This window comes from Dreissena polymorpha, chromosome 4 (genome assembly GCF_020536995.1).
Source record: "Dreissena polymorpha isolate Duluth1 chromosome 4, UMN_Dpol_1.0, whole genome shotgun sequence".
Lineage (NCBI taxonomy): Eukaryota > Metazoa > Mollusca > Bivalvia > Myida > Dreissenidae > Dreissena > Dreissena polymorpha.
The window spans coordinates 82,483,151-82,502,226 of record NC_068358.1 but is presented as its reverse complement, the minus strand read 5'-3'; the positions used below and the strand labels follow the sequence as shown (position 1 = coordinate 82,502,226).

Sequence of the window (19,076 nt, the reverse complement as noted above, 5' to 3'; positions counted from 1 at the left end):
CAAATCAATCAAATGTGTCCAAAAACACATGATGAGCCACGGTTGTCGTACTAGATTGATAAGAACTTTTTTTTATTGAATTTTTCACCATATTGACCAATTTATTAAGCATGGCCGCGGTGATTCCCGATAAGAAGTAATACTTGAATAAAATAACAATGATCGGCAAACCACTAAAACAGGTCTATTCGAAGAACGCGCGTATAACTATTTCAAACGTTAGGATGATTAGCGTGTTGCCGGTTGACATAAACGTTTTAATTTAATTCTCTTCTTTGTATTTCTGTTCTGTATCTATATATTTATGATCAATAATACAATGCATCTGAATAATGCGAATAATGCGAAATAAGCCACGAAATCTGGCGTAACACCCCGTATTTGATTTGCGTGAGATTCAGCTAAGAACTGCGCGGAAAAAAGGCATTCGCGATCTTTGATATCATTATATCTCACCATTACCAACAACAATCAACGCCGTATATCTTTAAAAAATTTTTATTGTAAACCGGTAATTTGTAGTGACCATCTGGATTGAATCAACTATCTGGAGCCCCAACAAGTGATCCGTGTGCAAACAGCGAGTTAAGAAAACATGTAAAATATAATTACAACGAAGTTTCATAGACTTTATCGAATTAGACGGCTTTCAGGCTTGATTTAACGTGATTTTTTCGGCATGGAAACGACAAACAAAATTACTGAAAGCCATATCGTGCAAAATCCTTCCCATTCATGTCACTTGTGATAGTGGTAACATAAGGGCTATTCGAAAGATATTGATCATTTTATAGACGGACACTCTTGTCGTCGAATTTTTATGACACGCAATGTTTATAAGACACATTATAATGTACATTTTTTAATGGACAACTATTTTCCAGTAAATTAGTGATTGAAAATTCTTTTAAATCAATAAATATTTGAAACAATGCAATAAGGGCGCCGTATAAATCATGTTGCCTCTCCTGTGCCGAAGGGTCGATCTAATTGATTGGTGGTTCTAGAGCTCCACTTGCCCTCGAAGGAACCTCTCGTGCGAGTAAACAGACCACAACATACAAAACCGGAACTTAAAGAGTTCAGGAAGGCGTTCGACGAACGAGATATCGCGATCGAGGACTTCCTCAAACAGGTCGCGTAGGGGTCCTTGCGTTTACAGCATTTATAACAATCATGTCGGCATCAGTTTCTCACGATATCAACAATTAAATAAAATATATCAAATAAACAAGCAATCACGAGTTTATAAAAACACAATCAATGAGGAAATATAATAACGTCTAGAGTTATCATTTTTTATTTAATTGACATGAACGTATATTAAAAAAACTACAGAACGTTGTTTATTATATAACTACTAATTATGTTTTAAAGATAATAATCGGAAGATTCAATACAAATACGAATGTGTGCACACATAAAAGTAGAACATTAAAAAAGCAGTATTTGTACATCTATGTTTAGTATAATACCACTTAAAAACGTATCAAAGACAAGATACTTAAGATTCTGTAAAACTGAGGCCAAATAAACCCTGAACAAAATTGGCAGAGAGGCCGATAACGCCCCGAAAAATGCCGATGCTCAATCAGCCCTCTGCCTTTCCGTCGAAGGGTAATGCGAAGGCAAGAGCTTCCGGGGCACAAAGCTATAATAGTACATCTAATGCCAGGTATGAAGGTTCAAACTTGACTGGATATAAAAATCAAAGCGCCGAAGGCACTAAAGTTGTTCGCTATTGCATAATCCTAGACGCAACTCATTTTCCAAATTAATAGCAAGTTTGAATTGAACAAAAGCCATTCAAATATATACAGAGCAAGCGAACAACTAAAAACTGTACTAGATTTCTTACCAATTATGCACAAATATGATAATAGTCCGTAACTTTGTTGAATTTGTGGTATAAACCGTTTGAACTCTTCAGAAATCATTACGGTTTTTATTAATTATTAATTTAAAACGTATCATAAAAATTGTTAAATTGTTTGCGTTTCAATCAATTGTTTAATAAGGAAACTAAGCACGAACGTAAGGGCAAATATATCCCTGGGTCGCTTACAAGAGTTAAGCACTCCATAATGATGCATTTGAACGAAAATAATTTATTATCAGAAGTTTTATTATTTGATGTTATGATTCATTTATTCAAAACAAAATTTGGGGACAAAATTTTGTTGAAAATATGTAAATAAACTTTACACAGTCTATTTACACTGTCTTCAATGTAAAATAAACACAAAAGAAAAAAAAAGAAAAAAAACTATTGCCAAAATGCATATATACGGTCAAGATTTGATAAATACAAAGCCAATTTCCAAACCAATGTTTTTTTTTGTATTTCAATCACCAATAAGAAGTAATTACTATGATTTGAGAGCCCTAATTAAAGAATTGATGGTCTCAAATGAGGAATTTATAGTGTTTATTAGTTATTTCTAAATTTTGAACCGGTGACCAAGTGTTTGACCCATTCAATCTGAATTTGAACCAAGTTTAAAATGTTTAAAAGCAATGTGCGTGCACTTAAAAGTATAAAAAAAATACAAAATACATAAACGTAATAAGTTAACAAGCCTCGTATATCTCAAAATAAAGCAATATGCACATTAGGATTTCTTTCTGTATATTTGTCATTTACCCTACCCACTTTTCTTGTCTTACAAATCACGTTTATATTATCATATTCACATGAAATTTGATATATTATATTTCTTAGTCCAATAGGTGTGTATAAATGTGGTTAGGATGCTTATTGTATCTAAACTGTTTTTTTTTTCAGATACAAATTGAAACATGTCATAAGCACAACAACATATGTTTGTTGTACCTTTTTCATTGACATAGTCATTTGTTTCATAGGATGTTTAATATTTCAACGAAAAACTTATTTGATGAATAAGGATAATATGTTCTCAATTGCTTAAATTAAAAAGCTTTACCAAAGCATGGAAACTTTATGTTGTTTGTTTCATTTGCGAAAAAACGCAAATTTTCTATGTTTTTGGTCGGCCATCTTGGATTTAGATCGCTTGGGCATGACATTTTTCTTGGGAACAATTTTTTTCTTTTACCAAGACAATGCAGAACATCATCAGCATATTTTAAAAGAAGGTTCCAATCATGCACCGTGGACCTTCGTTCCTTCTAGACTAGTATGCCTAGCTAAGCAATATGAGACTCTCGTCATACACGGCGACATTAGACATTAAGTAATGATTAAAGCTGAGGTCCATGCAAATATTTCAGTAATGGAGCGTTAAAAACAGACCAATCATAAACATGAAAACAATCGCACAACACATAATTAAAAAAAAATTCAACTTATGGCATCACAATTTAAATAAAAAAAGTAACAAACCAGACAATGAAATTGGATTTAATTGCAAGTTAATGACTAAATTGTGTTATTTTCACTAGAGCAGAATTATTACAACTTCAGTGATTTTTCCCCAATATAGGCTTAGAATTCATGGCTATAACTCTGCCTTTATAGGATATCATTCCAAATTGAAAAAGTATTGTTTTACGAATAGGTTCTACCAATTACTTATTAAATATTAAAAAAAATATTTAAAAATAAATTTTAACATTAAGTTCATCTCCCAGTCAGCTCTGTAATTTGAACCTTGGTACAAATGATATTGAAAACACTTTAATTCATTTTGTTATAAAAACAAAAACAACACGACTAGACTTATTTCCCAATTTTAGTAAAAACAACATAGTTTTTCCCAATCCAAAGGGACCCCCAAAATGCGTGAAAAACACACATTTAACTTTCTGAGGCTCGGTGAAATACAGATGTATTACAAAATACAGCTTATATGTTGGATTAGTTAAATCAAATTAATATAGAAGTTGCTTCTGTTGCTACTGATACTGCTACAAGTAACGTCAAGTATGATATCTCATTAAATAGGTATACACTTACAGCAAATATTTATTTAGCAAGGGTTTGTTCAAATGCTTTTAAATGAAATGCAGTTTATATCTAGATTGCGTCAAGCAGCCACTATGGGGTCATAAAACTACGAACATCCATAGGAGTTAAAAGTTTATGAAATGTCATTAAAATGTAAGGTAATTAAACGAGATCACTAAATAGGTTAGCTGTTGTTGTTGTTGTTCATATGCGCTGGGGGTCTTAAAGTCATTCATGTCATAAGACCATTTCAGGCAACACGGATGGATCAAGTACCAGTTTATATAACACAACAGGTCACAACGATACCGGTCTACAAGAGAACACAGACGGAGAAAGCTTCAACAAACGTGACACACATGTGAAGGCTCCCCTGGTGCTGGCTGCCTCCTTCGTACCGTGGGTGATCATCTTAGTCATCATCGCCATCACCAGCGGCATCATCATCAAGAGAAAGTACCGAAAGATCAAACATGTCACACCAATTGGGACGGAAATACGTCAGCCATGAGACGGCGTTATACTCTTCCCTTAATGATTTTCTGTGGTTTATAGGGAAATACAAGTAACTTTAAAAAGATAACGCGCTGTTTCAAACAGTGAACAATTTCGATATATTTTTCATTGTTTTTCGGTGAAATGACGTCTTTTTATAACATCATAAAATCAATATGTTTAGCCTAATTCACCTGAAATCTCTTAGAAATGTTAATATACGGTGGAAAAAGCATTTAAATAAAAGAGCATATGTAGATTTTCAGTTGCTTATTGAATTTGATTCACTAATGATAATAGAAATTAAATATTTTCACACGTGGCTGCGAAGAACACGATAATTTACTGAAACCAAAACTTCTCCTACATAGCTTGATGGTTGTTGGTAATGTTGTGGTAGCTTAGATTACTTTTCACATTGACGTGGCTTTATTAGACAATAGCGGAGAGTTCCAATAATTCCTTTTCTGAAAATGTGTCAAGAGTTTCATTTTTCCTGTTATTCTATTACCTTTATTTTGTTTAATAATCTGCCATATCATATCTTGGAGAATTACATTAATGTTAAAACAAGTGGCAACTTGTATGTATTTAATCGAACAAACATCATCGTCTGAGTTGCAGATTAAAATTATCATCCTCAACGATTGTGTTTACTTTTAAAATGCTTTCCGCATCCAGAGACATACATAGTACTGTATTGTGACTTTGTCCTTCATCGTCGTATTTGTTGAGTTTAATCTATTGATCTAAGCTCGATTGCATCGAAAGCGGAAGGCTTATAGAAACGCTCTCGATTCCGTTTCCTGGGTAGAACCAGTACTTGGTGTCTTTGTGAGATTTCGAAAGAACTCTCCCGCAGTTGAGATCAAACCGATGACCTCCCAGTCGCTACACGGCACCAGATCCACTACGCAACTAAATCATATTGTAAAAGTTAAAATTGCTGTATACCTGTACATGTAAGCATATGGTAACATGATGTTGTTTTGCATCAATTAAAATCCAAGCAAGTATAAAGTAACATGTCAAATAATAACGAAAACATGCAATTGGCTTGCTGAAAATGGAAATGGAGAGTCTTATTCTCGATAAGAACGAATTCTTTTTTTTTAAATGGTGTATACTAGTATTTGCCGTAAGGCATATTTTTGCTGATTTGCTGATATAACTAACGGCACACTAAGTACGGTTTGACAATACAGCAATTAACGCATTAAACAACAGTGGAGCGTGTTAAGGGTGTGACTGATAAGCAGGTGTACATCATGTTGTCATACCAGTGCTATTGGGTACGTGTTTGTAATAAATGCAATGGACCGCGAGTGTGTCGTAAATTCTGTATACCTGGTAGAGCTCATTATGTGCTGACAATATGTGGTTTTTAACTAAACAGTGATAGCATATATCATTACTGTCGAACCAATAAGCTGTAAGAAATAAAAGTAGAATAATGAATCGGCAGTCATTGTATTATCAAAAGACTTCAACACAACCAGTGAAATTCCTGACCATCAAGATCTTGTCTCAGGACCGATCTATCTTCTTTTTCGTGTCAATGTGATTTTTGCCACTCACTTCTATCAATTGAAAATGTTGATATATTCATTCCGCAAACAAGTCGAAATCCGGGACTGATAACACATTTTAAAGCAGACAGTAATTTTAAGCATTGAATAATTTAACCTGCAACGCATACAGTTTACGTGCTTACCGGGTAGTTAAACTATTAATATAAAAATAACTTCATGTTTGAATTTAAAAAATGAATATAACGAAAATATGGATAGCCATCTTTGTATCTGCAGCTTTATTGTGGCAGACGACACATTCCCAAAACTCGACATTCTGCGTTACTGGAAGTGCTCACTGCTCCTGGGAAGAGTGGGGTACTTGGTCTGCTTGCAGCAAGACTTGTGGAACCGGAACTCGCAGCCGACAGCGCGGGCTCTGCTGCACGCTGAAGCAGACGTTTAATGAATGCGTCACTTCATGTCACCTGAGGGATGACGACTCAATTGAGACGGAAACCTGTTCATTCGTGTGTCCGGCAGGTAAGAATACGGATACTTGACATTGGGAAATAATCAGAGTCAATACATTAAAAATTAACGGCATACACGTGACATCATTCGTCTTTGCATTGATTGTAACGGCATAGACACGGCCCATCGGTGCGCTGAAAATGCACAGGAGGTCTGTTTTACTGTTCTATCGTTCAAGTTATGGGGGAGGAGGAAATTTTATAAATATAGAGTTTAATAAGTTGATGCATTACATATGTTACGCATACATTTGGTTATCAATTCATGGACTTTATTCATTTTGTGACTCTAGATACATATTTTCTTTAACTACTTACACGACTATCAGATGTGATCACAACGTTTTGCCATATTTTATGCGATTTTGTCCTTCGATGGTAAAATTGGAAACTTAGTGTAGTTGTGTTGAATTTTATTATTATTTATATATATACAGGGTACATGTTTTTTCTACGGAATTGAAAGGTGGGAAGTAACTTCATCGTGTGAATAATACATAAACTGACATCGTAGTGTTGCCAATAGAAGTCCTATTTAAGATAATGATCAAATGTGAAGTTTAAAATATGATACTATTTCATCGTTTTAAAATTCCGTGTTTTAGTTTAACATATATCAACAAGTCAATGCTGTCCAAAATTCTGAAAAGTGGGTCTACACCATACCCATACAATGAAAATAAATGCACTAACGTTAACTTCGAACCACGATATGGACGTGCCACATGAAGAAAGTACGCTGGTAAACAACATGTGAATTGTGAGTTTAAAATAAAAGTTAAAACGTAACCAAATAATTAAGATCGTTCACAGAATAAACCACAACAGACAATATGTATACATTTAATACCTAATTGCAAACGACAAGAAATGGACTCATACATATTAACAAAGTAACAAAGTACTCTTACACAAGTCTTTTTCAAATGAAGTAAAATCTTCGATCTCTTGCACGACGGTTACATTATATTCATGTATGTGAGAGCATGGAACGACAACTCTGCGTGAAGATTGTAAAATCTCTGCGAATACAAAGTACTTAAAGGGACCTTTTCACGTTTTGGTCAATTGAGAAAATTAAAAAAACATTCACAAATTTTCGTTGTAGTTTAGATATTTGTGAGGAAACAGCAATACTGAAAATTGGCCATGCTCTTAAATATCCATTATATGAATCTTATGACGATTTAAAAACATAAAAACTAACAAGCGTTGCAACGCGAAACGATTGAATAATCTGGAGAGTTCTGTTGCTGTCGTTATATTTTGTGACACTACGAGGATTGCTAATATAAAGTATATATAAAGTATAAAATACATCACTCATTGTTTGAGCGCGGATGGCCGAGTGGTCTGTGCGATAGACTTTTACTCCAGGGGTAAGTGGTTCGCGCCCAGTTGAAGGTTACTTTTTTCTTTGTTTCTTTTTTACTGGAGCTTTTTAGGTTCAATGTTTACATTACTCAATATAAAGCATTTAAGGACAAACTTCAATTCGTGCTAAAATCTGTGAAAAGGTCCCTTTAATATTTTCCGTACTCGTCACGACCGGCTTTAATATAAACCAACACATATGGTTTCGATGTCCTTTAAAAAATATTTGAATATTCTTAACAGACGTCTATCATTCTACTTAAGCTAAATAACTGCAACACACGAAACAATCAATTATTGAAGGAGTTCGTGAGAAAAAACTTACACATAAAACATGTTTTTGAATCAGACGTAATTTTATTACGGTAAATAAGATGTATTTTTTTTTAATATAGAAGTTATCAACTCAATTAAGAAGTCACCAACTACATGAATAAAACATATTGTACGACATATACCAAATATTTGTAATACTAAATAAAACCAAAAACTAAATTCTCAATATTATCAAAATAGTTCATCGACAGCAAGTTTTGTATACAGTATATAGATTTAATTCACGAAATAAATATAAGATAACATTTCTTCTTGAAACGATGATTTATGCCCCTTAATCCAAATGCTTAATTTACTAAAAGAACATGGTCAACGAATCTTAATTAGGCTCATATATATTGTTTTTCCCACTATCAACACCAACAAATGAAGATAGCTCGGTCTCTTTCCGTTAACTTTTTGTATAATACATGTTAAATGTTCTTATCTTACAAAGACGAACGTTTCAATCAATCAAGCCAATATTATTCGCACGGGAATCAAATGTGTTTTAAAGTAGTTAACTTACAACAATAAATTATGTCTTGTAAACATAATAGAAACCATTACTTAAATATGTCACTCTAAAATAGATATAAATGTGCAGTGGCGCCACCTCCTAATCTTAGCGCCACCTCCTTGGCATTGGCTCCATCTTGTTTTGAAAAATGCAAATATATCTATTAGATCGGCTAGAAACCGATATTTTTGTACATGTATTAACTTTAACATGTTCAAAGCAATCGTTTTGGCTGGGAATGTGCTCATCACACAGGCAAATTGCATAAATTTGCTTTTACGAATTCTACCATGCCACAACTTATAAAGGTCCTTACGTTTCCAGATGAGTTGTGATTGTATGTTTCTGTACATTTTTGGATGAATTCATCTTCACTGAATCGCCCAACATTGGATGATTTTTTAAAATAATGCGAAATATGTTGAAAAAAACATATAAAACCTAATCACCCTGTAAAATTACCCGTTAAATTTCAAAACATCCGGGCCTGAGCGCCAGCTCGGAAGTAGCATTTATTAATGAATCTCAAATAAGAGGTGGCGCCCGTGATAAATGGCAGTGACTTTACCCAACACAATTTGATTCAACCTAATGCCATATTGACACTTCATCTTCACTGAATCGCCCAACATTGGATGATTTTTTTAAAATAATGCGAAATATGTTGAAAAAAACATATAAAACCTAATCACCCTGTAAAATTACCCGTTAAATTTCAAAACATCCGGGCCTGAGCGCCAGCTCGGAAGTAGCATTTATTAATGAATCTCAAATAAGAGGTGGCGCCCGTGATAAATGGCAGTGACTTTACCCAACACAATTTGATTCAACCTAATGCCATATTGACACTTCATTTAGCTATTTTCTCCCAAAATTGTGGCACATAGACCAAACATAATGGCAAACTAATACCATGTTAAGTCAACATAACGTCATCATGACTCGACATAACTAACGTGCATATCAGTTTCTCTCTATAAAAGACAGTTTGTTGTTTAACAGCCTCAGTATATGCACGTTGCACTGGTAAACAAGCTACCATGCGAAACGTGTGAGTAGGTCAACTGACCGCCGTGATATCACACAAATACTGTTAAAAAAGGTTAAACATTTCCGTTGTTGTATTTTATGTTTAATTCAATGATGGAAATCGCGTTCTTTTTGCTGATACCGGTAATTGTTATGCGACAGGAAACTGCATATACGAAAAAATAGCCGACACCGGTATCGAGGTTACAGACTACAAGACACTGATCGGCGCCGACGGGAAGATCACGAATGCTCCATTGCACTTGAAAACACCGACTGAGCGGTAAGTAACTTTGATTTTGAAATGCGGCTAAACATAACCATAAGAATAAGCAGTTAAAAATGTATACGCCGCCTCTGTTTCTGCTTCTAATGCTCCAGATGAAGATGATGACGGTAATGATGATGATGATGATGAGGTTATTTAACTGCATTGACGTAGCATCGATACACTATTTGCAGTACTAATGTTACGTATATTATACATAATGTGTAATAATTAACATAACCACCACTGCCTTGTCGTGCGTACCATAATGTCCAAAATGCTTAACATGTCACACAAATTCATCTTCCGATACAGCACAAAGATGTGTGTATAATTATGTTTTCGATATTGTCTAGTAGTTTAAGTATTTCTTTCGCTTTCAATCAGTTGTCCATAGGTAATAACCAAGACACGCACATGAAACTTGTGAACTTGTGAATTTATTTTTATTCAAGAACTCTCTTCGTCCTATAACTCTGACAAAAAGATTCAAGCGGAACATCCTCAGAAGAGGTTGTCACGTAATCGAAACATGACGAGTTGTACAGAACATGGATGAATAAAGCAACGATTTTGCAATAGAAATCTCATTGAAGCAGGTATTGCAATGTATTGCTAAGTACACGAAATTTCGTATAAATCCTTCGTATGACAGCAGCGTTCACTTTCTCCTTGTATATTTGATATACGATTGTGATTTTGGAGTTAAACTAACACCTCAACACAAGTTTTTAAGACGTGTAAACAGTGAACGTTTTAATAAACATAACTTGTTATAAAGTATGAAACTACTGTGCTGCATTTTTTGTCAAAATGTCTCTGGTTTAAAAATATGAAACAACTATGTGAATTAAATCAATTTATGGGAATTCAGTCCTCTTTGTGAAGTTACTATATTCAAACATAACAAACAAATTAAATCAAAGCGCTGAAGGCACTGCGGTTGTTCGCTCTTTGAATGTAATTAATAATACAGTCACCTTACATGAAGTTCGAATTTTTAACGAATGCCAATAAAACGGACACGAAAACTGCAAACACCAATTTATTTTATGCTTTCCGGTGCCACTCGTGAAAATATTATTTTCTATGATCACTCGTGATTAAAAACGATAATCCACCGAATCCAACAAATATCCTCTATGTAATATTTTACTTTTAATTTTATACAGTGGTGAGATTATGAAAAAACATCAAGGAGGAAAATAACATTTAGATTTACAATCTTTCATAATTATATACAGGATTCACACAACTCAACTTATTATTACAAAGATGAAGCTTAGTTTAAGAAGATGTATCTTTAAAGACAGATATTCGACGAATTAATAATAGATAGGTTGGCACTAAGGAAAAAAGTAGTAAGCCAAGTTTTAGCATTACGATGACAACAAAAATCAAAAGCTTATTTGCTCTAAACATGAGTGTACTTGTCGCTTTGTGTGAGTCAACAAAGAATGAACCAAAACTTAATACTACTACTAATAATAATAAATATATTGGTATCAAAGAGAATTGTATTAAATTCTCAGGAAATCCACATAAAAAAATATTATTATGTTTTCTCCTGAATTTTAATGCTTAATTTAATTTATTTCCATTTCATTTATATCCATTTTCGAGTATTGACAGTAACGTGTAACTCCTCTACTCCTCGTCTCCCCCTGTCACCAATATTGTTTACGAATGAACCATCTATTACAATAGACGTATTGTTTTTATAGTCTCAATGGGTAAAAACTTTCTCAACGTTTGCATGAATTCCGATTTAAATTTATCATCATAAAATACTAAACGTACTGAGTTGCAAGTCTATATTTAGCTACAGCATCTGGTATGTTGCAACACGCACGGTTTTCATGCCTGTACAGGCGACAGCAACAATTTCGAGCTCTTATTGAAACAAGGGTTTGACATGGTGTACATGTATAGAGAATGGTGTACCCTGTAGATGCGTACGAAAGGACTTGATTTTCCGTTTTGTTCCTTTTTCTCCCGTTGTCAAGGGCGTATCTATATTTTTTTCAGAGGGGGGATGGGGGCTCAACTGGGGAGGGTGCGGGAGTGGTGTCCCCTCTCGCGATCGAAAAAAAATTGAAATGGCACCTTGAAATGGTGCAGTTTCCTGCTATCTAATCAGCATTTTGCATGATAAAAGTGCATGTAAAACAAACAAGAATTTGAGTTCAGATATCAAGTGTGCAGACATCAAGTGTGACAGACACACAGGGGTAAATCAAATGTCTCTCAAACCACTAAAGTGGTGGGAGACATAATCTTTATGACCAGATTTTTTTAAACAGTGTTAGATGGGTGGACCTCCTATTTAACCTTGTTGGATATCCTACTAGTTCACCCTGTGGGATGGGTGGATATTTATCCAAATTGGTTGTAATCATATTATGTATACCTTGTTGAGTCTTGTAGTTCAAAAACTGTCAAGTAAGGCAAAGTCATTGATAAACCTTTTTACAAATTTTAAAAATAACATTTTAAGCAACACTCTTTATTTCCAGTCCTATGAATAAACTAAAAACAAATTTCAAAGACATCAACATATCAAACAGTTGCTTTTAGTGACTTACATATAAATCTCTCATCAAATCTGTGAAAAAGTATAAGATCTCTCTTATTAGATTATGAATACCCATATTTTTCAGTATTTACAGCAACGTATTGTAATGTCATATTAGTGACTATTGTCAAATAAGCTTTTAAATGATTCAAAAACTCACACATTTATTTGTGCATATCTAAAACTTAAAATGCATTCAGTCATCATTATTTTAACTTAAAAAAAACTAAAGATGCATCTTTAACATGTACTATAAAAGTTTAATAGTTTATACAAATTCGACTCTAATTTGAGTAAGACTGATCTTCCTAAAGACATATAAATAAAGATAAAAAATTATATGTGGTGCTATTAAAGTTATATAATTATGAAATTATATTTAAAATAAAAATGATTAATTGCCATTCATTAAGTATGCTGTTGAATTTCACTGGCTATAACTTGCTACTCAAAAGGATTATTCCCCTCAACAGCTGATACCATTGCATTCGTCTAAACTCTTTGATTGCTACAAATTGGAATATTGTTTTTCACAAGTCCCATGCGGCAGCCATTTGTAAACATTTACCTATAGCTAAATGTATCGATGAATTTCATTAGTTTAATGTATCTCCTTCAGCCAATCAAATAGCGCAGTTTATCACTTCAATCAATGAAGCGTGCAGTTTAGCTGGCGAAGGTTAGATCGTCTGCACACATGCCTGGGGGCTAAATCACACTTATCGACAGCTGTTTATGGCTAATTAGGGGCTTATGACAGGAAATACACAAGTGGATATGTTTGGAACTTTAAGGGGCTCATTAAAAAAAATAATCGTATCTAGCCAGCCAGCTGGGTGGGGGGGGGGGCTTCAGCCCCCTAGCCCCCCGGCTAAATACGCCCCTGGTTGATCTGATAGGGAATCGGCTGTTATTAAGTTTGCTAATTATTGGCCCAGCTGTTGTTCTGGGCACGTGTTTGTATGTTTTTAATGTACAGGTCCCGCTTCGTCTTCGCGAATGCATAAATATATTAGCTGACCTGCCGATGACCTTTAAGGAGAGCTGTGTTACGCGATTTTAACGTAACGCGCAATGGACTATTTTCAAAATGAAAAAAATGTAATGTAAAGTAAACACTCCCGCGTCGCGAACTCTTTCTCGTCGCGAATGGGGGTTTAGTGTGATTTGGTTAATCGTAGTTCACTGCGTACCGATGTTCAAAACACCATTTCTAACCTTAATTGTTCTTCTGAACAACTAAAAATGGAAGATTTTTTATTTTATCATTATTTGCAAGCACATTTTAGTAAAAGTATATTTTGAGTTGTCATAAGTTATTATTGCATTTATTTTGTTCGCAGGTTTTGATTGATGCTGACGTATGTTTTGATATCGTGCTTAAATATGATTAATGAATAAAAAAAATGAGTGAAATTGATGGAGCTTTTAAATAAGCAAGAAAGTAAGCAAAAAGTGTATAAAGTGCTTCAGACTTTGGGTTATATCAAGCAAGATTGATGTAAAACAACGTACTTTTAACAAATTATTTTTATGATACCCCCCACCCCACATTTTCCTGAAAACACTTTGAGACAATTAAAATATATTAATTAGACTGCAAATTCATTGTTACCATTATTTTTACCAAGATGTGCGCGGTTTTTACCCTACAGCATCTATCACAGTTCCCAGCATTTTTGTGAACACACACTTAGAGCACTTACTGTTATTTTAAATATCATGAACATCAGGCAATATTCTTTATGACATTTATGATCAATCAGTTTGCAGTTTCAACATCGATCTGCAGTTTCCATGACCAAATTATAGCAATCTTCCATGGACTCTACCACAACACTTCACCCGCATCAGAGACAAATGTTGAGGTTGTGTCAATATGAACGATATAATTTATGCGACAATTAAGGTATCGATAAAAAGCTTTCCGATCATAAGATAGGTTGGATAGAAAATGAAAAATAAAACTCTTAACCTGGTAAAAATGATAGATATTGTAAATTTATCGTTTGAGCCATCCGTTTTCCGCGATTTGGTCATAGTGTGATCACGTGATTAACTCCACTGATCCAGGGAGTATGCATCACACTTCTTGGTAATTAGTTAATAAGTCCAATTTAGTTATGTGAAATTCTAGCAAACAGTTGGTCGGCGACTGTCCAAAAAAACAAGTGTCCATTATATAGCAAATACAGATATTTTAATTGTAAGTACCTATACGTATAGACCTTGGTAATATCTTAGTAGTATGCAGGTTTCCGTTTCGTTGTATTCCGACTATTGATTGCTAAGAAGTAGCACAGTAAAGAGAGTGGAGCGGGTGTAATAACGACAGACGCACGGACCGACGGACAAAATAAACACTTAGTTATCATGTGCGATAACTTCTGCAACTAATATCATGTTTGCATGTGTTAGACCTATCAAACAAAACGGATGTTTATAACGTTGATGGCACACAAATTAAAGCATAAAATCAAATAATCATATTTATTATTATTATTATTTCAGTTTTTGTAAAACTTCTTGCGAATGCGTGAATTTCAACAACGGCTATTTCTGCTGGGCTTATACTTGGAACAATGTGACCAGGTGTTACCTGCACTTCTATAAGAATCCTTTGATCGTGGCCCAACCGGAACTGAAGGGGCAGCACACTGGGCAGTCCCTAAATATCAGGAGCTGTACTGAAAGTAAGTGTGCTTAGTGGAATTTCTTGGACAGTCCTTTTGAACGTTCAGTTGTGGTATTTATTTCAAGAAGTTCTTGTCTTTTATTTGAAATGTATATTATAAGGTAATACCATGGTCGCATTTTCACGGACCAACCCGCCATCTATACTACGGAGTCAATCACTTAGAAAACCCGGATTTATCCGATACGGATGCGCTACGGATGCAGAACGATTTGTCTGCGGATTGTGTCATGAGATTAGAATATTGATTGTTACCATGCCACGCGGTTATATTGGGGCCGCTCTAAAGTGCGGGGGTCATGGATATCCCGCAAACAGAATCGGTTGTCAAAATATTGTATTGCTAAACAGTGTTAATTACATAAATTTGTTCCAGTGATCTCTACTTTGTAGGCATTCAATGAAACAATAGTACAATTAAGTATCTTTCAATGCAAACGTTAGTTGCCGTGATATTGCCAGATAAACAGAGACATCAAACAGTGAAATTGATTTATATTTTGTTATTATGTTCTATATTAATAGATTTTAAATAAAATTAAAAGTAAAAACAATTACAGTAATCCTTATCATTTCCGGTCACATTTTAACATAAAAAAATTGTGGATAATGCAATACATTTTAATATGTTTGAAATAAAACTTACAATTCTTTTCAGAATGTAAACGTGAAAAGAGTTAATGGTTGAAAATAATGGTTTCTTTAAAATATGAACGATTAATTGAAAAATTCATAACGATAACTACATGTAATTATGTTCCAACTAAAATAGTTCTACATATAACAGTTTTATAAGGACACAGACCTTCCGAATAGGTACGGAGTTATACGGTTTTGACGGGGAGTAATACAGAACAGTACTTTTCAATACGGCTAAGTAAGGATGTTATTTTACTATTGTTTCATTCGTTGCAAAAATGTGCGCGCGTTAAAAATTGTCACGGTTATACAATTACTCCAACGTTTGACTACGGATTCCATACGGAAAGCTAGGGAAAATACAGACTGTCACAAATGATGCCCAATAATATCAGTACTTACAAATGTGCCATATCTGTGAAAGTTTGACAGCGGAAATATAGCAAAATTCTTCATAACAATATATATTATAATAAATAAAATGGAGTTGAAATAAAATAAATAAACCCACTATTTCATTATGGAAACACGAATAACCTCATTAAAAAGTTTACTGAATCATCATAATTCTGTAATACTAATGAGTTGGATATACAATTTATCACATGCCATACCATGTTTTCCATGTAATATAACCATTATAATAATTATATTTTAATCTTAGACATGTGTAATATACTTTTTATGCGTTTTCATTGGCTTAGGTTTCGTTAATTGACCAATCGCATTTTGTTATTTTGCTGAAATGACGTTGCAACGTCAAATGATGTCACGAAATGTAAACAACATTGATTTATCATTATGTTTGCGTAAATATTTATTTAATTTGCTCATTTAAAAGCATGTGATAAAATTCCTGAACTCGTTTAATAATATATGGTATGATATGACAACTCGTGCCAGATCCTATATGTATTGGTTAATTGTTTTAATCTGCAATGGTCGCTCACGGTCATTGGCGTCATAATGATATTTCAGACGAGAGGCTCGAGTCGAGTACATGTGTATATAATATAACCACCCATAACGATACCGGTCTGCTGAGGTGCAAAGACGGAGAGCGCTCTAACAAATGTGACACAGACACGCTAACATCCCGCATACATAGCTCAAACAGGTTGGTTTAGATGCTCTGAACGTAACATTATAGATTTTAACGTGCACCAATTTTTTAAGGGTCAGGCGGTTTTTGTTTCCCATTAACAAAGTGAAGCTTAAAAAAGGCAATCGCAAACGTTGAAGCATATTTAACAATGCATTGAAATACAATGCTAAAACTGTATCATTGAATCGTTCGTTCATCAAGTATTTGTTACTTACCCTGTGATATTTGTCTTTGTCATCGCCGCTGTCGTCAGGAAAGTTGTAGAACAGGAAACAGGTGGCAACCCTGTGTAATGTCAGTCCCAACTTAATTTATCTTATTCCTTTCCCAAGAACTCAATGGTGCTGACTGCGATCCACAAACCTGGAATTGATCGTCTTAGTTACCATCGCAGTCGGCAGTGGCGTCCGCACAAAGAACAAAGTCCGAAACAGTAAAAATTTGCTGTCCGCGTGTTCTGTCATTCAAAACTAATTGTAGCTAATTCTTTCCCTCCACAGTAGCCCTTTGGTGCTGACTGCGTTCCTCGTACCATTGATGGTCGTCCTAGTTACCGTCACCATCATCAGTGGCGTCCTCATCAGAAGGAAGTTCTTGAACAGCAAACAAGTCGTACCCGTGGGGCCCAAAATAAATCAGCCCTGAGTCGTGTTTGACTTTGTGTTGATGTTGTAACTGTTAGTAATTAACTAAACATTATATATTTAAATAATAACATGGTATACTATTCATGGTAAAAACATGATATATTTAAATAATAACATGGCATACTATTCGTGGTAACGATTTCGTTAAACATAATCCACCAATAATTCATAATTTATCAATGAGCTGTCTGTTTACATAATGTAACGTATCAAATTCATATATACTGTATTATCTTAAGTAAACTAATTTCATCGATTTTAATTTAGGAACATGTACTATAGTTTTGTTTGCAACTGATACTGTTGGCTTATTTAAATAAAATTGACAATACATTGTACCTTTTTCCAGCATTCAAACGTTGATCAAATTCTGACCACTGTCTTTTAAAAGCCTAGCCGGAATCGGTTTATTGTACAACTTCAAAAAAAAAATCATTACACACACTAATTGCTGAGCAATCAAACTCATAACAAGTTTTATTTCACTGGAATAAAAATCCATTTTAAACTAACATGTAAATATTAACGATGTCGTGGCGATGTCGCATATGAGACTCTAACTTCTTATTTTGGGCCTGTTGCTTCATTAGTGAGTACATGTGTCTATGCTCCTAACAAGCATTCAAATCATTGATTATGTTATCTGCTGTGACAGATTTTAATACCCCATAGTAGAGAACAGAACGCAAGTGTTATTGGCTGTAATCACATGACTTTAACCATGGTTGTTTGTGTGGATAAAGCATAATTGATGTGTACAAAACAAACAAATGTGTCCAAAAACACCTGATGAGCCACGGTGTTTGGTACTAGGTTGATAAGTACTATTTTTGATTGAATTTTCCTTCATATTGACCAATTTATTAAGCATGACCGCGGTGATTCCCGAAACTAGTAATACTCGAATAAAATAACAATTGTTCGGCAAACCACTAAAACAGGTCTATTCAAAGAACGCGCGTATAACTATTTCAAAATCAAAGTACTGACAGTACTGATGTGACGATGCTTTTGAAGAGGATGGATAAAAAAGCATCAATTTAAGTTTATCTACATCACCAAAATTGTGTATGTGGGTACGAATATTTTGGGTACAAAACAAAATGTGGGTACAAAATTATGCCCAAAAAATGGGTAAAAAAATTGGGTAGGAAAATAAAATTGGGTAGGAAAAAAAATGGCTAAGAAAAAAAATGTGGGTACGACAAAAAATGGGTACGAAAACAATTGGGTACGAACAATTTTGGGTAAGATTTTTTTTTTTGGGGGGGGGGGGGGGGTACGGGGAAGGGGGAAGTAGTACCCGTGGGGAACTTGACCCATTCAGCGAAACAGGGTAGGCGGGTTACATTCTCGATCAATATAACAAGAAATATCTTTAAAAAGATATTCGACGTGTATTTTCTGTACCACTTATCTTAAAAAACGTTTTGTTACAGTAA

The 19,076-nt window shown here is 34.3% G+C and overlaps 1 protein-coding gene across 1 annotated transcript; it reads left to right on the top strand.

Moving 5' to 3' along the window:
- The first annotated feature begins 6,070 nt into the window (after positions 1-6,070).
- LOC127877628 (uncharacterized) lies at positions 6,071-17,967 on the top strand. Its single transcript, XM_052423699.1, has 5 exons — positions 6,071-6,477; positions 9,868-9,988; positions 15,060-15,241; positions 16,861-16,999; positions 17,488-17,967. Exons 1-5 carry the CDS (start codon positions 6,189-6,191, stop codon positions 17,630-17,632), a joined length of 876 nt encoding a protein of 291 aa, XP_052279659.1. The 5' UTR covers positions 6,071-6,188; the 3' UTR covers positions 17,633-17,967.
- The last annotated feature ends 1,109 nt before the right edge of the window (positions 17,968-19,076 follow it).